This window comes from Pipra filicauda, unplaced genomic scaffold (assembly GCF_003945595.2).
Source record: "Pipra filicauda isolate LSUMZ 115617 unplaced genomic scaffold, ASM394559v2 scaffold180_size1756469_pilon, whole genome shotgun sequence".
In the NCBI taxonomy this organism is placed as follows: Eukaryota; Metazoa; Chordata; class Aves; order Passeriformes; family Pipridae; genus Pipra; species Pipra filicauda.
In genome coordinates, this window is record NW_024104288.1 from 531,876 (window position 1) to 550,767 (window position 18,892).

At 42.0% G+C, this 18,892-nt stretch overlaps 1 protein-coding gene across 9 annotated transcripts in view; it reads left to right on the plus strand.

Moving 5' to 3' along the window:
• The window catches only part of GPM6B (glycoprotein M6B), a 108,327-nt gene that overhangs the window by 77,187 nt on the left and 12,248 nt on the right, over positions 1 to 18,892 (plus strand). For 6 of the 9 annotated variants that reach the window (XM_039379927.1, XM_039379926.1, XM_039379929.1 and 3 more), the window contains exons 2-3: positions 5,991 to 6,110; positions 16,922 to 17,108. In XM_039379927.1, coding sequence (XP_039235861.1) covers positions 5,991 to 6,110; positions 16,922 to 17,108 — 307 coding nt within the window. The remainder of the gene's footprint in view (positions 1 to 5,990; positions 6,111 to 16,921; positions 17,109 to 18,892) is intronic. The other 3 variants (XM_027725212.2, XM_027725213.2, XM_027725210.2) reach the window with 1 other exon arrangement.

The window sequence follows — 18,892 nt, forward strand, 5'->3', positions numbered from 1 at the left end:
CTAATGGAACTCATGCTACAATAAACACCAAAGAAAATTATCTGTATGCATTAGCAGCTGTGCAAAACAAAATGTGTTGCTGAGTGTGTTTATGATGAGTTTATGGTTTCCCTTTTGTTTTGGTAAGGGTGAAAGCACAACAGGTAGAACAGTAAATATGCTACGAAGTCAAGGTGGTTGATCTGTTTTTTTCATCGGATGCAAGCAGGGGAGCCTCCTCTCCTAACGTTACCACCGTTTCCTAGTTTTTTCTGTGATAATTTTATACTTTGGATTCGTTATATAGGTATGTGTATGTAGCACTCCTAGGCTTTGTTCTTGCCAATTCTCTGATTTCTTAAAGCAACACATGGTCTCTCACATTATGCTCTGTATTTCTATTCATTTAAATTCCCAATATGTTTCACAGCAAATTAAAATGCAGAAATCTGAAACACTACTACTCCTAGTTTCTATAGAAAAATAAATAGCCAAAAATCCCTGCAAAGTTACTGCCATGAAGTGGTCAGGTAGGAGGTATATTTGGTTTTGAGAGGCAGATTTTCCAAAGTGCTAAGTCTATTGAGCCTGGTTGGGTTTTTGATAGGTTCAATGGGCATCAGGTACCTCTGAAATGACAAGATTTTTCTAAAGGGCTCTTTCACCAGCAGCTCCCATGAAGCAAAATGAGCTTTTTCTCTGTGTAAAGAAACTCGCAGGAAAATGTTGCTGCTTCATTTTGGGTATCAAACAGAAGCTGACCACTTCAAAAATATGTCCATTTACTCTCTGGACTGGATCTCTTACTTGTTATGCCTTACACGCTTGCCAGGCTTGCAACATTTGCATCTTACTCCAGGATCCCACCGGGATTTAGTATAATGGCCATCCTTTTTGAAATGCCCTAGATCCAGTGATTGCAAGGCAGCTGCCACAGACTGAAGTGCTGTCACAGAGTCTTTTAACTCTTCCTTCCAGAAACAAATTGCTAAGCCTAAGGAGGTAAATCAACATCTGAAGGTGTTTGGGAGATACTGCTATTGCTAAGACTGAGCAAGGGAAGATGCTGAGCATTCTGCTTTGGGTATTCAAGTTCACACTCATTATGCTTTACCCTGCCAAGTTCTGGGGAAAGTATCTGCATTTAACTAATAGCAAATTTTACTTTTAAGCTAAGAGGGTTTCTTTTCTCTTTATCAGAATTTTAAACTGCAGGTTTCCAGGTTTTGGTTTTAATGCAAGGACCTTCTCAATGATGTACTGCAGTTTTGTGGAATAAATACTTGGAGGAAGTTGGGCTGGGACTACATGCTGTCTGTATACAGGGCTCCCCGTGCTTGGGAGAACACTGGAGAGCAATGCTGCCAGAGCTCTTGGGGTGTGCAGCAAGGTCTGTTTTGAGTTTGAGAGCTTAATACAGTCATATCTGAGCAGTGGTGTCACATAGGTACTGGTTTGTGTTTCCCGTCTCTGTAGCAAATATGAATGGTTTGCTGTTTTGGATTGCAGTGTAGTTGAGCCAATTTACACCAGCTAATGTAATTTATGAATAATTACTGATTGATAAATTAAAATTATTGGTCTTATTTAGATTTTTAAAGTTTGCTAAATTGTATATGAGTTCTAGTTCTATATTTTAATAATTATTTTCATGAATCCCTTGCCTGATTCAGGCTGCTGAATACTACCCAGCTGATGGATTCAGTGTTTATCTGACATTTGTTTCTCTGCACCCAGATGAGTGGCTGCTGCCCCAGTTTTTTTAATTGGAAATGGAACAACCCCCATGTTGATGGAGATAAGAAATAAGTCAGCTTTATGCTGTGTATCAGCAGCCCTTATCAGAGGAGAACACCATGAAAGCTGAAGCAAAATGTTTAACAGATACTTTGCAGGCTGCAGGACAGATTGGATTCATTTTAAAGATGAAGGTTTACAAATTATTACAAATGACAGGATTTATCTTGCAGGCATTAAATTAAATCAAAACGTGAGGACTGGGCAGGCAGATTTACTGAGGTAGAATAAATAAGAAAAACGAAATGCCGTTTTGCATCAGCAGTGAAGGATATAGATCCTGATACACATTAACAGAGACAAGAAGTTTCCCTCTTCATTTAACTATGAGAAATATTACAAAGTTGAAAAATTAAAAAAAAAAAAATAAAATAAAATAAAATAAAATAACCCCCAACTGTGGATGACCATGGTGAATTCACCAATTACACATGGGATGGAAGAAAGTCATTATACTAGGGTGTATTTCCTTATATAAATACATATGATGTTCAAATTGCCTATGCTGTGCTGAGGAATAACGAAGACCAGTTTGAGCAGCTGTACCAAAGGTTCCTTTTAATTGGCTCTTCCCTCCTAATGTGCTCTCGATGAAAGGAGACCTCATGCTTAGTAATGGCTGTGAGCTTTATTATTTTCATGGTATATGAAGCAATGTTTCCTCTTTTAAGCTCTAAATAGATAAGTATATGCTAGTCAAAAATAGAAAGAAAATACTTCTCTTACACTATTTCTCACATCTGTACAGTTGTGTTTAAATGAAGCTGTAAAGTGGAACATGGGAAAGGAATGAAGTTGTGCAGTTTATTTCACTTTTAGTGAGGTTATTTTACACAGTGAGCTTATGACATTTTGATGCATCACAGATAAAGGTATTTTTCATTACAGCAAATTGAAAAAAAAGTCTTTTATATATATATATGTTATGATCACTAACCAAAATTTCAAACATATCCCCTTAATGTTAGGCTTACACAGTGATATCAGAGCTGTCAAGCCATTCAGAGATTCTTAGTATGATGTATATTTTTCCCCCTTTTAAGCAGTTTATTGGTGTTTCAGATCCACTGAAAACAATAACTGCTCTAAGGATAAGTCTGAAGAATACAACTGTAGGAAGAGAGGTCCAACCCAGGGAGAATCTGGGACACGCGATATTCTGGGGATAATAATTTGGTAGGCTTAGTGATTTAGGTTTTAATGAATAGGATTTGGTTTCTAAATAGGAGGGGGTTGAAAAAACACTCGGAGAATGTACTCATACTGGTCTGAATGACCTCATGAAAGCAGAAAACCTAGGCATATGTGCCATGGGATATGGTAACGGGGGTGGGGGAGACCCAGATGGCACTGTACGCGCACAATGGATTCTGCAGCAGGAGCAAAGGGACTAAAGAGGGGAGTAAAGAGGGGTAGAGGAGTCCCCTTCAGTCACTCTGATGCTTTCCCATTTTCTGGCCAGCCTTGCTCCTAATGCAGTATCCATCACCAGACCATAAACAACGAAACGACAGCCGTCTCCTTGCTCCCATGCACTGCTTCTTCGGCTGAGACAGACGAATGTCAAAACTGTTTGTTTCCTCTAAAACCATAGGATAAAGGCAGCAAGCATGAGGATGTTGGGCACTGGGAATTTTATTACAGGCATGCAAGATGATTCATCCCAATGAATATTGAGCACCACAGCTGCCATCCGTGTGCCTTTGTGGTGTGACATGGAAATGTTGTCAGTTCTGTGGCTGCTGTGCCTGTGCAGGATTGATACAGCCTGGATCTGACAGGAGGCCTATGGCCACAGGAGCTTGGCTGTGCATGGAGGGTGCTGTAGCCTAACCAGGGAATGCAGTTAGTGCAGCTAGTTCCTCATAAAGCAAAAGAAACCATTTAAACCTGCTTCCTTTTTTAACTATTCAGGGTGCGGAGTTAAATTCCAGCTGATGCTGACTGTGTGCAGTAGTTGTTATGCCACTGAAGCCTGGGGGGCTTTTGACCTGCTGGTGGTTTTACATGAGTGGGACTGAGTGGGTCTCAGCAAAGTCACCAAGAGATATTCTTCAGCTTCAGAGGTCGTGCCAGGCATGCAGTAAGGCTACCAAACAGCCATTGCTAAGTGGCTCTTTGCAGAGCAGTGGAAAAAATGAGATTCCCTATGGAATTTGAACTGCCTCCTAATGAAAGGAGCCCTGTTACTGAAAAACCAGAAATTGCTAATTAAAAAACCCAACTCCACAGAATATTTGCATTTACAGAAATGATGCTACAAATTTTGCACGCTGTCTTTATGTTTCAGGGTTTGATGTTTATACCGCAGCAGACAGGTGACTTCACCAGTGCTCCCCCCAGGCTAAGAGAGAAAGGCAGCTGCCTGCTCTGCTGCTCTGAGCAAGTGCTTTTTGTAGCTACTGCGGGAGAAATTTCTAACTGTGGGTTCAAGCGGGTAGGATAAAATACTCTTGCTGCCAAGGGTTTGGTTGAGATACTGCTGCAGTGCAAATGAAGAAATCTTTTTTTCCTGTAAGTCTTTGCAGCTGTTTTTTTTTAATTTTATTTTATTTTTAATCTGAATTTGTTACCAATTTCCATTAAGTAGCTTCAAAAAAGCAGGGAGCAGACATTTGGGAGGCAGAGGAGAGGAGGTATGCAATATGAGCAAAGAATTCTGTTGTTTATCATTTTGTATCCTATTCAATTATTATGGCATTTCTTGTGATCTCACAAGCAGGATTGTTCCTCTGTAAGCAGAAGGAGATTATATCATCCTGAGTGTGCGCTGTCATTTTGGAGCAATACTTCCAACGTATTTTGAGTTTTGTTATGCTCATAAGATGTGGAATTTGTCCTTCCTAAAAGAAAGGGTAAGCCATAAAAGACAGAATAATGTCTTTTATGGAAGATTTACTAGCTGATACCTGCTTGCTGGTTTGTGTGTCAGATGCAGAGAGGGGAGAATTACCAAGCCACAGAGTATCCTTTACAGAGCCTTTGATACTAAGTTTACATCCAAAACCCGAAAGACTGTGTTAGTATTGGGTGTTCATATCCTGATAAAGGAGACAAACAAATTCTTGTTTCAAATCTCTAGATCCAACATTTGGATTCAAGGCCAAGATTTTTTCTCTTCTTGACGTATGCAAATGTAGCTGTGCCAAACTCCTCATTGCACGAGCATCAAAACCACATGAGAGAGGGACCAAGTACAAGACTTTCCAAGCCCCTCACATGAAATTCATGGGTTTTCTACTCCCCCTCCCCTTGAAATTCATCTCTAATCTAGTCTAGAATAGATGGGGTTTTCATCACCATAACCTTCGCTTCCTCCACGTGCCCAAACGCTACCGAATTGGATTTAATTTGGACGAAAATGATGGTTGCTTTCTCAATTAGCCACTGTGGAGGGGGGCTCTGGGACATTTTGAATAAACATCTGTCAGTGTCACCCTGACAGCTTTGACAAGACCATAGCGGTGCCAGTGTAGGTTCAAAAGTGGTTTGATGTTTTACCAGTGGCCTCTTTCGGGGGGCTCAGAAACCCTGTGCCAATGAGTGTGCAATGAGTGTGTGAGGTGAGGTGAGGTGAGGTGTGCTACTATATGTGGGATCTTGTTGCTGAGCTTCATGTGTCCTCTGAAAAGATAAGGAGAAGCATGACTGCTTTTCTTCATCATAGACCTGGAACAAGTCTGTTTTAAAATGCTTGGTCCAGATTTTTGGATGTAAGCAGAACCTAAGTGAAATAAAGCTCACAGAGTTTTATTTTTTTTAAGAAAGTAGTGGAGTAAACCTTCGTGTTTTCCCTACCTTTACAGAAAGCAATAAGCTTTTTCTTTGACAGAATTATAGTATTTTTAGGAAAAAACAGGTAAAGTGGTTTTCTGTGACTCCTCCTTCTTTTACTTGTGGAGCAGAGCTTTTTGCCATGGACAAAGAGAGGGAGATCTGAGAGTGGGTGGGGGTAAGGAACAGAGTCCTTCCTTATGTGTTTTTAACTCAAAGCCTAGGCAGAGTTTTAGCTATTCAACCTTTCTTAACACGTCTGTGAGCATTTCCCTGTTGATTGTCCCTCCTAATCCCTCTCTTGGTCTATAAGGTTATGTTCTTTCAGTTCTGAAACTATAGCATATTTTTCTGGGCTCTTGTTTTTAAAGTTAAATGACTGAAAGTACTGAACTAAAGCTTACTGGTGACACTGACTTTTTACCACCTAAAATTGGCAGTGATCACCAGACCAGAAATGGAAATTGGCAGGTACCACTGGATGTACAGGAGTTCAAGGCCACACCGGTACCATCATGTGCCAGCATTGAGAGGCAATATTAGTCCTTTGGGGATTCAAGGTAAATAAAGGGCTGGGTAAAAGGGAAATGAAGAGTTCAGAAATGGTAGTAGCATAAACTTAATGCTTTGCACTAGTCCTAACAATTTAAGATAAACGTTCTTCTATTTTTCTTATTTTGTTTGTTAAGGCTGTAAGGACTCTACTTCTTTTGTATGAATACTTGACTAAATATAAATTTCATTGTTAATGCTTGAAAGCCAATAATGTGTGGTGAGGGACAGCTTCCTTTTAATTGTGCTGCCCGATTGCTTCAAAACTGTTTACAGGTGAGATGTCATAGTAGGGGGGTTTATGCTGATGAATCTATCAGACTCATCAGCCACCAAGGCAGAAATTACACTAAAGCACATCTGACTTACTAATCTCCTACAATATACTTCCTAGACAATATTTCATGGTTTTGTTTGCATTTTCCCCTTGTTGGAAGCACTAAGTGCCTCTGTCAGTTTAAAGGAGGATTTCAGCTGAGGCTTTAAAAAAAGGTTTGGTGATTCCACTTGCCTGTCCTTTTGATATCTGGCTTGAGACCTCAAAAAGATCCTATTTTGTTTTCCTGAAGCTTGATTTTAAGAGTCTGGGGGGAAATTTAGTTTTGAAGCATCTCAGAAAGGCACCTAAAATCAAGCCTGTGATTGATTGCATTGGAAAATTCCAGTCTGACTGACTGTTAGCACAGTGAGGGATATGTATGCTCAGAGATAGCATTTGCAGCTAGCTCTATCCAGCAATTCTCTTCCCTTTATGGAGCTGATTGACTGAAGCTTGCTTGACAGCTTGTTTGCTGGAGATGCCTGCCTCCGCATCAGAGACTTTAATAGCAATTGCAGGGAAATATTCACCAAAGCTTGCTGCCTCATCCTTCCCCTTTCCATTATATTTTCACACTTTTATTCTTTAGGATTCAAATGTTTATGTATTTCAAATGGCTTCTCCCCCCCAAAAATACCTAAGTTGCCGAGTATGATCTCCATCTTCAATATCAATATTCATTTGGACCATATTTTATGAAAAATTACCTGGGTGACAAGACTTGGGGCTACCAGAAGATCTTCCCAAACTTCAGATAAGTGCACATGGGATATTTTAAACATGGAAAAAATGCTTCAGGAAGGAGCAATAGATTATGAATGCTGCCTTCTTGGGCTGTGGAAGACATGGAAGGAGCAGGCTGGATGCCTGGTTATCAGTCTTGTGCCCCTTCAGCTGTCCCCAGTGATGAGACATGTCCTTATGTGCTGGCACAGATGAGCCAGGACATGTAGATGCACAGCCTTCTGTTCCAGCAGCTGGGAGTCTGGCACCTAAAATGATGCTAGAAACCCTTGTTTAGGCAACTGAACCCTATTCAGTCTGCCTTGGATATCTTTCTGAACTAACATGCAGGTAAATGTGGTGGCTGTCATGGAGGAGTTGAAGATGAATGGGTTCTTGTTGATGGAGTGAAAAAAACCAGACCAACAAAGCCCAGAAATGTGAGTTCAAGGGAAGGTGCTTTAAATGGCTGCACTTAAAGAAATTAAAAAGCTTTTAGGCAGCAATGAAGCAGCTCTGAACAGGTCTTCAGTAAAACCAACCTTCCAGTGATGGGTTAACTGCTATGAAAATATTGGTTTTTGCTCCTTTTCCTTAAACTGGAGGGAAAATGTCATCTCAGTCTCAACACAAGTCCCTGCTATAGCATGCCTTCCTTCAGTACTGACCTGCAGCTCCCCACTGCTGGGGAGCCTTGGCTGCTGCGCTGAGATAACCTCTCTGTTTCTTTGACAAGCCACATTATTTCTGGGATGCCTTTGCAGTATGGATATTTCTGCTTTCCTCCTCTGTCAGTGTCCAGATGGACACTCTTGAGAGCACCTCTGGCAGTTCTCATGGCATCCACCTCTTCTCCCAGGGTCTCCATGTACAATATGATCTCCCTTCCACAACTTCAGCTTGAGTCCAGCACTTGAGCAGCAAGAGAAGAGTCAGTGTGGGAGATTCACTGCAGTGCTGGATCCAAGATATCCCCAGAACACCTGCAAGCTTAATGAGCCTTTCAAAACGCCTAAAACAGTTTTTCCCCAGGAAGCAGAGTACCATCTTATTCTTTAGAAAGAGAAACTTTGCAATAGTTGTTTAACATGAGCTTAGCTGTAGGCATTCTTCCAGGCTGGGTGGGCGTTGTTTGCTTTATAGGAATCTTTTTATTTTTTTCCAAAATTTGCTTTCCCCAGCAGCTGGGAGGTGTTTCATCTGCTTTGTGAGAGCATAAGGGCATGTGAATGTGGAGTATCTCTCTGAAACAGCCTGCTCCCTTACCAAAGCAAGCTGAAATTTTGGAAATAGTGTGGTGAAGACTCAGCTGGGGAAGTGTCTGCATGAAAGTTGTTGCAGGGCAAAGGACTTCTGCAGTTATGGTTCTGGTTTCTTACTGCTCCTCTTGTTCCATAGCTGTGTAAACCCACAGTGGGGTAAACGTCTGGGAAGATCTTTGCATCTTCAGTTATCTATTAAATTGAAAATTTACCTTTTGAATTCTTAGATTTGTCAGGCTGGAATACATACACACACAGTTTTAGTTCATAGCTCTAGGGAGAGAGAGGTTGTGTTTCTGTTTGCTTCTTTGTAGCTAGGGAGGAGTCAACTGGGGAAGCAGTCGGTAGCGGTGGCTGAAATCCAGTGTGGCAAAAGTCTTGCTCTCCTGCTGAGTGCTGAAGGCTGATGGAGAGTGAGGTGAGTTACAGCTGGCAAAAGGTGAAGCTAAGAGTCTCAACTCCAGTCTTCCAGGTAAGATATTCACCTTTGATTAAAGTCAGCTTTAAAAATCATGTCATCCAAGTTACAGGTTGAATCAAGGAAATCGAAACGTCCTTACAGATTTTCTCAGAACTGCAGAAGTCGCCCATGGGACTGAAATGCTTACGTGCTCTTGTGCTTCCCCCACTGAGCTTGCTTAGACCTTCAGACATTTGAATATCTTTAGCAGTCTACCCATCAGTTCATCTCTTTTGCCTCTCTACCTCTAGTTTGTCCAAAATTACCACTTGGGCTGGCAGCTATTGAAGCAGCAGTTCTTACATGTTGACCCTACTGAGCGTTTCTCCAAAAAGACAAAAATAGGTGAAGCAAAGGGAAAGAGGCAAGGACAAGGGCAGAAAGGAAGAAAGGTGTTCAGGCATGTTGACATGAGCAGTGAGTTGTTGATATGTCAGCTGAGAGTTACAGCCACAGTTTGGACCAGCAACTGGCCTTGCTGGTGCAATGTGTTTGAACTTTGAGCTCTGCGTGTCAATGAGCACTTCCACATGCTCAGGCTGTGCTGAAGTCTCAAGGGTCATTTTGGATAATAAACCACTAGAACAAGTCTCCGGGAGGAATTATGCCAAAGCTTTTATCAATAATGCTTGATCTGTCCCTTATGGGAGAAGTCTCTTTAAATCACCAGCTTAACTTTTTGTTCTGTAGAAGTAGCTAGAGCTAAAAAATATTCCTTCTGAAGAATTCCCATGGAAACCTGTTTAAAGTAAGGCCTTTTCCAAAGTATAAGTTAGGTATTTTTCTTCTGCTGTGGTTTCCACTGTTTCATAGGCCAAAAATAAAACAGAGAAGACCTGAATTGAAATAAACAAAGTTCTGCCTGACCTTTGTCCAAGAGCAGTAAAGGTGGACAAGAGCAATACTCTTGTCCCACTGTCCTATGAGGCAGTGACGTTCTTCCCGTCTAGGTCTGACTCTGTGCTCTCACACAGCAAACACGTGGGATGGACACTTGAAATATGTATGGATATAGTGATTCCTATTTTGTAGATTTCACTGTCTGAGAAAGATAACCAAAACACCTGTGAGCTTATTAGCCTGCCAGAGGCTGGGAATGATATAGATGGAGAGAGTGTGTATTTCACTAAATTTGAAGAAGGTAAACTAGATAAGGCCTGTAAAAACACATTCAGATCATGTGTCCTTGCATGAAGTGGGTTTGGTTCTGTAGTGTGAATGCAAATTTTTTTCTATAGAAGTGCCGGTTTGGAAAGAAGAGATTTGGGGAAAAAAAAGGTTATGATTACTGCTGTCTGTTTTTACAGTCATCTCTGCATCATTTAACAACATCCAGAAGAAACAAATCTTGCCTGGGTAAAAGCAGCCTTTTCTCCAACTTGAATGTCATGCTTTCTTTAGCGAAGGGAAAAAAAATTAGCTTTTGCTGTGCGTGAACATATATAACCTCTGCAAGGTTGTTGGATTTGTTTGGGCTTCTTTGTTTGTGGGGTTTTTTGTTAACCATGGTAGCAAAAATGTGCTTCATTTTAAACCTGTGCTTACTGTATTTTTGGTGACATATTCAGGAGCCACTTATTTTCATTATGTATACAATACCACAGAGATACTTGGTGCTCTGTGGATTTGAAAAGGGGTTTGCTAATGGTGCTTCCAGGCTGTGAGATGCTTGTTCTTAGTGTGCACCAGTTTTCCTGCTTTCTCTGTGTTGATTTCCAGCACAGGAGGTGTGAACAAGGACTTTTAGTTCTCTGCTACACAAAACTATGGAAGCATCTGACTGCTAACAGAGAATAAGTACCTTCTCAGAAGTGGGGAACTGGCTGTATGACAGTTCTGAAACCAAGTATCTTGTATCCGTATCAAGAATATCTGGAGAAGTTGCAATTAATGCTGATAACCTCCAGAAAGGAGCTACTTTTTCTTCAAGTAGCTCTTAAACAGTAGAGATTGGGATGAGATTTACTGGATGGATCAGACTACCCTAGATCTCACTGCTTTTCACCTGAATGAAGCACCTTGTGCTAACCACTGTGAAGGATAGCAGATGGGGTCTTGCTGCACTTCAGGTCAGATCCTTTGTGACTGAGGACTGAGGACTGTGTTCTCCAAAGGTCGTGTCTCCTCCATCACAGGTACTGTGCTGGAAGGATGAAGTATTTATTAATGAACAACCATGGAAGAGGGGGATGCAATTGCAGTGAGGAGTGTATCAATCTGGCTAGACTAAAGTGCACTTACGTTAAGTTTTCTGGCTCTCATGAGTTAATTTTCAGTATAAATCAATTTCATGACTTCTAATTTGGGTAGTACAAAAAGGCAAAATTAGGAAATATTGAACTTGAAAGGAGGTTTTCTGTGGGAGAGCTTTAAGAAGTTTGAGGGAGGAGAAGAAAGGATTTTTTCTGTTTGAGCTGATCATTTATTTAGTCTGTTTAATGTTAATCCAAAAGTGTGGTGAGTGAGCATTTATTTTAAGTAGTAACAGTGTGTTTAGCTTTGTGTCATGTTTTATAAATCAGCAAAATTTAAGATGAATAGGAATGGGTAAAGACAGAGCTTCAGCAAAGACTTCCTGATCATTTAACACAGAGCCTTTTTATTTTAGTGCCCTTATTAAACCATGGAGAGAAATTTGACACATGCTTTAAACTTACCCTTGTAAGATTAAGTGTTTTATCTTACTGTATTGTTGCCACTGACTCCTAGCTGCAGGTGTGCATGACAGATGTGGGAAGTAAAGTTATCTTACTGCCAGGTACTGGCCTAGTCTCATACAGAGAAGAAAGAGGTAAATTCTGATTTTGCTTCTGAGGTATTATTTTATTCTCACATCCCTCACAGCTTCTCCTGTAACTGTCAGTCACACTGTAAGGTAGGAAAATGTACATCCTACCATACATAAGCCATTTACTATGGAAATTTAAAAAAAAAAAGACAAGTAGGTGGCAGACAGTAAAATTGGTATTTGCTTTTATTGACATAAAGTTCATTTTCTGACAAAAATCCATATGGTTTAGGACTCTGATGGTATTATTCACACTTGGTATTGGGTAATCGTCAGCACTGGGGAAGCAGGAAGTGAATGTCAAGTGCTGAGTTCTCTTACATTTATTTGAGAATTAGGAGTAATGCTACCAACACTAGCCTCCCATGGACATGTAATAGTAAGCCTGATTTACATGTGATGGCTGCATTTAAGATGTTATCTAATGCTTTTTCTTTCCTTGGATTTCTTGCAATCTTCTTTTTGTTAAAACAATTTCTCCCCCTGTGCTCCCTGGACTGTGGTGCTGAAGCCAACCGATTGTGGTCCTGTGGTGGAACATGATGTGTTATTTCTACCATGTATTAACTGGACAGGTGTCTAACATGCCACAATTTCTAAAAATGCATTACACAATTACAGGAAGTAAGTCATGAGGAAAAAATGGTGCCCATTGCTTTATCTTTCAGAATACCAGAACAGATTTATGGGAGGGGGAGCAACTAAACTTTTAAGGAAAAGAGAGTGGAAACTAACTCAGAAAACAACCACAGGACACGGGAGGTTCAAGTACCTGAAATTGAGAGCTTTTCAAACCTCCTTTTAGGTTTTCTTTGTTCCTTGTTTTTTAATTCCATAGTGACCTTGACTATGGGCTCAATGATTAGTGCCTGAGATACATCATGGCATGAGTTCAACCTGATAGGGGTTTGGGACATTAAGGGAGAGGCTGATTTTCTGTCCAGGAGGTGTGGACACTCTTCCTTTACATCATGTTTTCCGTGCTATGCTTTGAGGGACAGCTCTGTGAACATCTGTCTGTCTCAGCTTTTCAAGTCTGGGCTTCAAAGAACTGATGTGTTAACTTCTAGAGCAAGCCCTAGGAATACTCTAGAAGGCTACCTGATCCCATTGTCTTTTGTCATTTCCAAACAACAGATCTGACCTTAGTAGGATGAGTTACAGTCTGAGAATTGCCTCTTCTTTTTTATTTTTATTTTAAGACCTCCTTCCATTAATTCACTATTACCTTGCTATTCCGAGTTTAAATCTTAAAGCTGTACTTAAAGTAACAAAGAAGGTTTAGCCAAACAGTCACCATTCGGCATGGGAATTTGAATGGCTAAGCCCCTGCATATATGCAATAGCGTGTACACTGCTGGGTAGATTGTATAATTGTTCTTCATACATTAAGCAACCAATTGCCGATTTATGTACATATGTAGGTTCATCCTTTACCAATTTCCTGTGACTGATAGTTTCCAGGAGATTAAAAGAATAGCCGGTTCCTGTTTCTTTCTCTTCTCTTTATTTTTGTCCTGTAGCAAGAATATTTGTGCGTGTGTGTGTGTGTTTAATAGCATTCATTCCCTAGAGAATAATCTCAGTCTTTGTTTTAGCTGGCCTCCTTCTGAGAGTGTGTTAAATCTGTAGCCAAGATCACAGGCAGCTCTGGGCAAATCATTGGGCTGTTATTAACCTGCCTCCATGGCAACTGCTGCACACCAGCCCGAGGACAAAAAATGTTTTTATTCTGCTGAGTTGCACAAAAGGTTCTAGTGATGCCTTGCACAAAATGGTCATTGAAAAGGGAGATGCAGTGATGTGTGTTTGTGCTCTACAGTTTCATATTTAAATCATTTTACGCTGTTGCATTGTAAAAGTTATCTTACTGCCAGGTACTGGCCTAGTCTCATACAGAGAAGAAAGAGGTAAATTCTGATTTTGCTTCTGAGGTATTATTTTATTCTCACATCTCTCACAGCTTCTCCTGTGAAGAGGAGAATATACAGCTGAAAAGTTCAGCATTTTGGCCATATGGAGAGTAAAAACTAGCAGAAAATCGGAACAAAACTTATTTTAATACAACTTAACTTTTGTCAGCTTGAGTTCACAGGCCTTCAGCCTACAGTTGTCATCAGTGTGTTAGCAAATTATTTTGTAAACGTGAACTAGGCAAACATCATCATGGGTTTCCAGTTGTATTGTATGAAGATAGTCACTGACTTGGGGTTACAGAGAGAGATCATAAAGCAGGTTTCCTGGAAAGCTTTCATTTTTTTCAGAACTCCTCTGATTTGCTTCAATGCTTGTTAGGGAAGCTTGGTAAGTGTATCTTAGTTCTTGATGAGCTTCAAATTGTAGCTGGTTTTGAAAGCGGCTCTTGGCAGTACTGTTTAAGGCTTATGTTAAAACTAAAATTATAACATCAGTTATATTGCTTAGGCTAGGCATGGATTTATTCTGCTCATAGAGAGTGTTCACAGTGGGATCTGGGGGAAGGTCTGGCAGCCCCAGCACTGTGATGAGGTTGTGTCCTGAAGTTAGTTACCCTCTGGCAGGAGGCTGTGCAGCTCTGCTGTCAATTTGGGTGCAGAATGACTAGGTATGGATGGCTGCTGTCTCTTGGAAATGTGCTCATTTGGGATGCTTCATGCTCTTGCAAGCTGGCTGCATGCTATTTCCAGGTGTACTGAAGTCCCTCTGCTTCCTGCTTTAGTCTTGGGGTGAAGGTGAGTAGTTCCTGGAGGTCCACATTTGGGCAGTTTTCTCTGTCTTACTCAAAATAATGTGGTTGCTTTGGGCACCTCTTAGGGCATCCCTTGACCATGACCTGCACTGATAAAATGAGGGCTACCCAAATACTGTGATGCCTTTTCACCTGGACTTTAGAGGAAGACAAAGAGTATGGCCAGCAAGACACTCTGTGCAGCTTGCCAGTGGCTGTGAGGTGAGAGGGGGTCTGCCACTGTTGGCTTGTGTTCGAGGGTCTGTGGATTAGCGGCAGATACTGTCATGTGTTTGGGTAAGGGATCCAACAAACTCCCCAGGGCGAATGTTCTGCCAGTGGCCTGGAAAGCCATCTGTGCAGTGTGGGGTATTGGGAGGACAAGTACCTAGTTAGGGAGTGTTAAATGTCAGTCCTGGGTCTGCACCAGTTTTTAGTTTTGTCAAGCAGGCTGCTCCCATTATCTGAAACCAGCAGCTTTTCTTTTGGATCTTGTCAGTCCCTTGGTTTCACTTCCAGCTGTTTTTATTTCCTGTCTTTGATGGGATCCTTCTACATAGCATTCTTGGGATCAGCATGATTTAGGTGATCAATCTCCTCCACACTGAGCAATGATCTGGCATTTAGTCACCTTCTGCTTTAGGAGTGCAGCCCAAAAGATACTTTGTTTTGTGCTGGGCTGTGGCCACGTGTGTGTTGAGCATTGTCTGCTGGGTTGGAGCGTGGTTACTCTTGGATAATCCTTCATGGCTAATCCTGCACCAGGTGCTAGCATTTCTTGGATTAACTCTGGGAGGCTTGGACCTGACCCAGGAGCAGATGCTGCGGAGGCGAGCCAGCCTCACGTGTATGACTGCTGTTGCGTGTGGCTTGTGAGCTGCACTCAGGCAGATTCCCCAAAGCTCTGCAAGGTCTGGGATCTGAATTCAGCTTTGGACTTCTGTGATAAAATGAGACCCAGAGATGATTTCCTCTGATAGCACGCATTTGGATTTTGTTTGCCCCTTCACTGCTGAGCTGCAGTGTTTGTTCATTCGGCAGTATTTTTGTCATGAAGACAGTTCTGACTGAATGGACTACAGCTGTGGTCTAGACTATAAAAGCTTCCCAGGCTTGTTTCTATACAATTAAATCTTGTCTGCAGTTAGTGAAGTGGTGTTTCATAAGTCATTTCGATAGTGATAACTGCTTAAGCCTGACTATAGCACTTGCTAGTGACTCTCTAAAAGAAGAGTTTCTCACTTATGAAATGGGAAAGCTTTCAATTATTGAATGCATATTATTCACGGAAGTGCTTCATGGAGGTGCCTGCTCTGCAACTCATTTGTTAATGGGAAAGGGATTGGGATAAAAATAAACTTGCCTCGTGTGGTGGCTGGAGACTTGCTGATCTTTGTAAAGAATTTTTTGGGTGGGAAGGTGTGATGTGATGTACTTGTTCACCAGCTGTTTCCTTGCCTTCAAATGCTTTGTCCCTTTAGCACATTGCCATAGAAGCAGGGCTCTTCCTGTGACATGCAATGCTGGTCACTCCATTAAGTGTTGTCTTAATGGCTTGTGTTTTGTGCAGTTGTATGAAATGCACATTAATGGAGACAGCTTAATGCCATCACCCTGAAGTAATGAATTGGTATGGATTGCCATTACCATTATAGCGCAGTTAAAAGCTGTGCTTGTTTCCGATTTACATTCCCCAGCTTTGTAAGCAGATGGGTTTTCAGGCCACGCAGTTGGAAGGAACCTGGCAATTCAGCTGCAACCTCCTTATTACAGTGTTCATACAAACAGCAGTTCTGGGGGGTATTTTGTTAACTCAGACTGCTTAAATGATGCATTTCAGTTGATTATGCTACTGCAAACTGTATTCAGGGATCACTGTAAATCCAGTGTATCCTATAAAGATGGAAATATATTGTAATATGACTTCATACAGCTGCCCTCAATAAAAATTTTTATTCTTTGGTCTCCATTCAATTTTTCTGTTGTTGAAGTATTTGTATCCCTACAACCTGATATTGATTTATACAAAAAGATAATTTGGGAGTCATGGGAGAGTGTAGGGTAGTTAAGTTTTGCAGACCTAAATATGTTCCTCTTCCAATGAAAGTACAAACTCTCTTACTTTTCCAAAAGGCTTCACTGTCTTGAGTATTTGCTTCTCTGACTCCTAGAATGTTGCCAGCATAGCTGGTGCTCCTGCCGTTAGTAATGCTGAAATGTGGTGAGCTCTGTATGAGCAGCTGAATTGCAATGGATCACTTTAGACAGTGATTTTTTTTCTTTTTCCATTTCATAGGCTGTCTCATTGATCTCCTCTTGATTCTGTAAAGAGAGGAGCACTCAGCCCACTTTCTGGGCTTTGAGTCCATACCAACAGATCTGTAGGTCACTGCTTTAGAGGGTGATGCTGTCTTGTACCACCTATAGATTTTTTGCTTAGCATGTCAATGCCTGGGCCTTTTAATCCCTGTGGCTTTTACCAAGTGGAGGACAAATATTCTTTTCCTCATAATTTGCTTTTTGCTCATGACGTTTCTTTTGCTTTCTCTCTTCTGCTTAGGTTGCTTTGAATGTTGCATTAAGTGCCTAGGAGGAGTGCCATATGCTTCGCTCGTGGCAACCATTCTCTGCTTCTCGGGGGTAGCGTTGTTTTGTGGCTGTGGCCACGTGGCGCTCACGGGAACCGTGTCTATCCTCGAGCAGCACTTCTCCACGACTGCCAGTGACCATGCTTTGCTGAGTGAAGTGTAAGTATGCCTCCCATTTCCATTATTCATCATAACACCCTCGTGCTAAATGAGTAGAGATGGATTCAGACTTCTGCCTCCATTCCTGAGTATTCGGTTGCTTGTTTTCCTAGCAGCTCTTGGTAGTTTATTGGTGTTCACATACAAAGAACCGAAGTGTGTATCCTGCTAAACCGGTTTATATGGGGATCAGTACTATTTAATATCTTCATTAATATCATAAATAGTGGAACTGAGTGCACCCTCAGCAGATTTGCAGATGACACCAAGCTGAGTGGTGCAGTTTGTTCACCTGAAACAAAGGATGCCATCCAGAGGGACCCTGAGAGCCTTGAGAAGTGGGACTGTGTGGACCTCACGATGTCCACCAAGGCCAAGTGCAAGGTCCTGCACATGGGTCAGAGCAATGTCCAGTACCACTACATGCTGACAGATGAAGGGATTGAGAACAGCCTGACAAGAAGGACTTGGGGGTGCTGGTGGATGAAACCCTGGACATGAGCTGGCAATGTGCACTCACAGCCCAGAAAGCCAATTGTGTTCTGGGCTGCATCAAAAACAGTGTGACCAACAGGGTGAGGGATGTGATTGTGTCTCACCACTCCACCCTGGTGAGACCCCACCTGGAATACTGTGTCCAGCTCAGGGGTCCTCAGCACAGGAAAGACATGGACCTGTTGGAGTGCGTCCAGAAGAGGCCACAAAGATGATCAGAGGGCTGGAGCACCTCTCCTATGAAGACAGGCTGAGAGAGTTGGGGCTGCTCAGCCTGGAAAAGAGAAGGCTCTGGAGAGACCTTGTACCAGCCTTCCAATACCTAAAAGGACCAACAAGAAAGCTGGAGAGGGACTTTTTACCAGAGGCTGTTGTGACAAAACAAGGGGTAACGATTTTAATCTGAGAGTAGATTTAGTGTTTGTTGATGACATAAAGTTGGAAGGAATGACAGGAATAGTCGGGAAGCATGGTTCTGTCCATCCTCTCTCAGAAGAAGCTGGACTGGTATATGAGAAAAAACTGGAAAGGGCTTCCCCATGAGACCAGAGTCTCTGGAGTGCAGCATCAGGGCCTGTGCTCAGCACTCAGCCATGCATGTCTGTGAGAGGGGGCTCCTGTGGTGAGCACCGTGGGTGTGGCACATGTTGGGGTGCACGGGCATCGAGCAAGGAACCTTTACTTTGCTTACCTGCCTCAAAGACTCAGCTTTTAGGATATCTGAAGATTTTAGTGTCAGGGTCCAACACAGTACACTTAATTCTCCTCATTTTCTTTTTAATTTCTGTTGTCACTGAATCCCTTTATATGCTTGCAAGCATAGACCCCCCAGTTTGCTGCGTGCCCTCCTATCACTGGTGTCAGTCTCACAGCACCTTTTTAGGTCTTCCTCCTCCAGAAGACCCTCTGTGCTCAGACAGGCTCTGGGACTGCTCCCAGCTGGGGTCCCCCATCCCAGCACTGCCCACACTCAGTCCTTGGCTGTGGCTGGGCAGTGTGTCCCCAGCTCCAGTGCATGAGCCACGAGGACCCTGCAGTTATCCACAACTTTTAGTGAGAAACTGTGAGCAGCTGTTCTTCAGTAACTGAATAATAAAACACCCTGTGCTTGTATCAGTCTTCATTTGAGCAAAATAGAAGAAATTGCAAAAGCAGCAGTAACAGGCAGCAAGTTTTACATTTTGGGGAACAATGTTTCTTGTCAAGTCAGCATCAGCAGTGGGGGAAATGCATATTTCCTACCAAAGCAGCTCCAGGCTCGGGTTCTGTGGAGCCAAGGAGGCACGGCA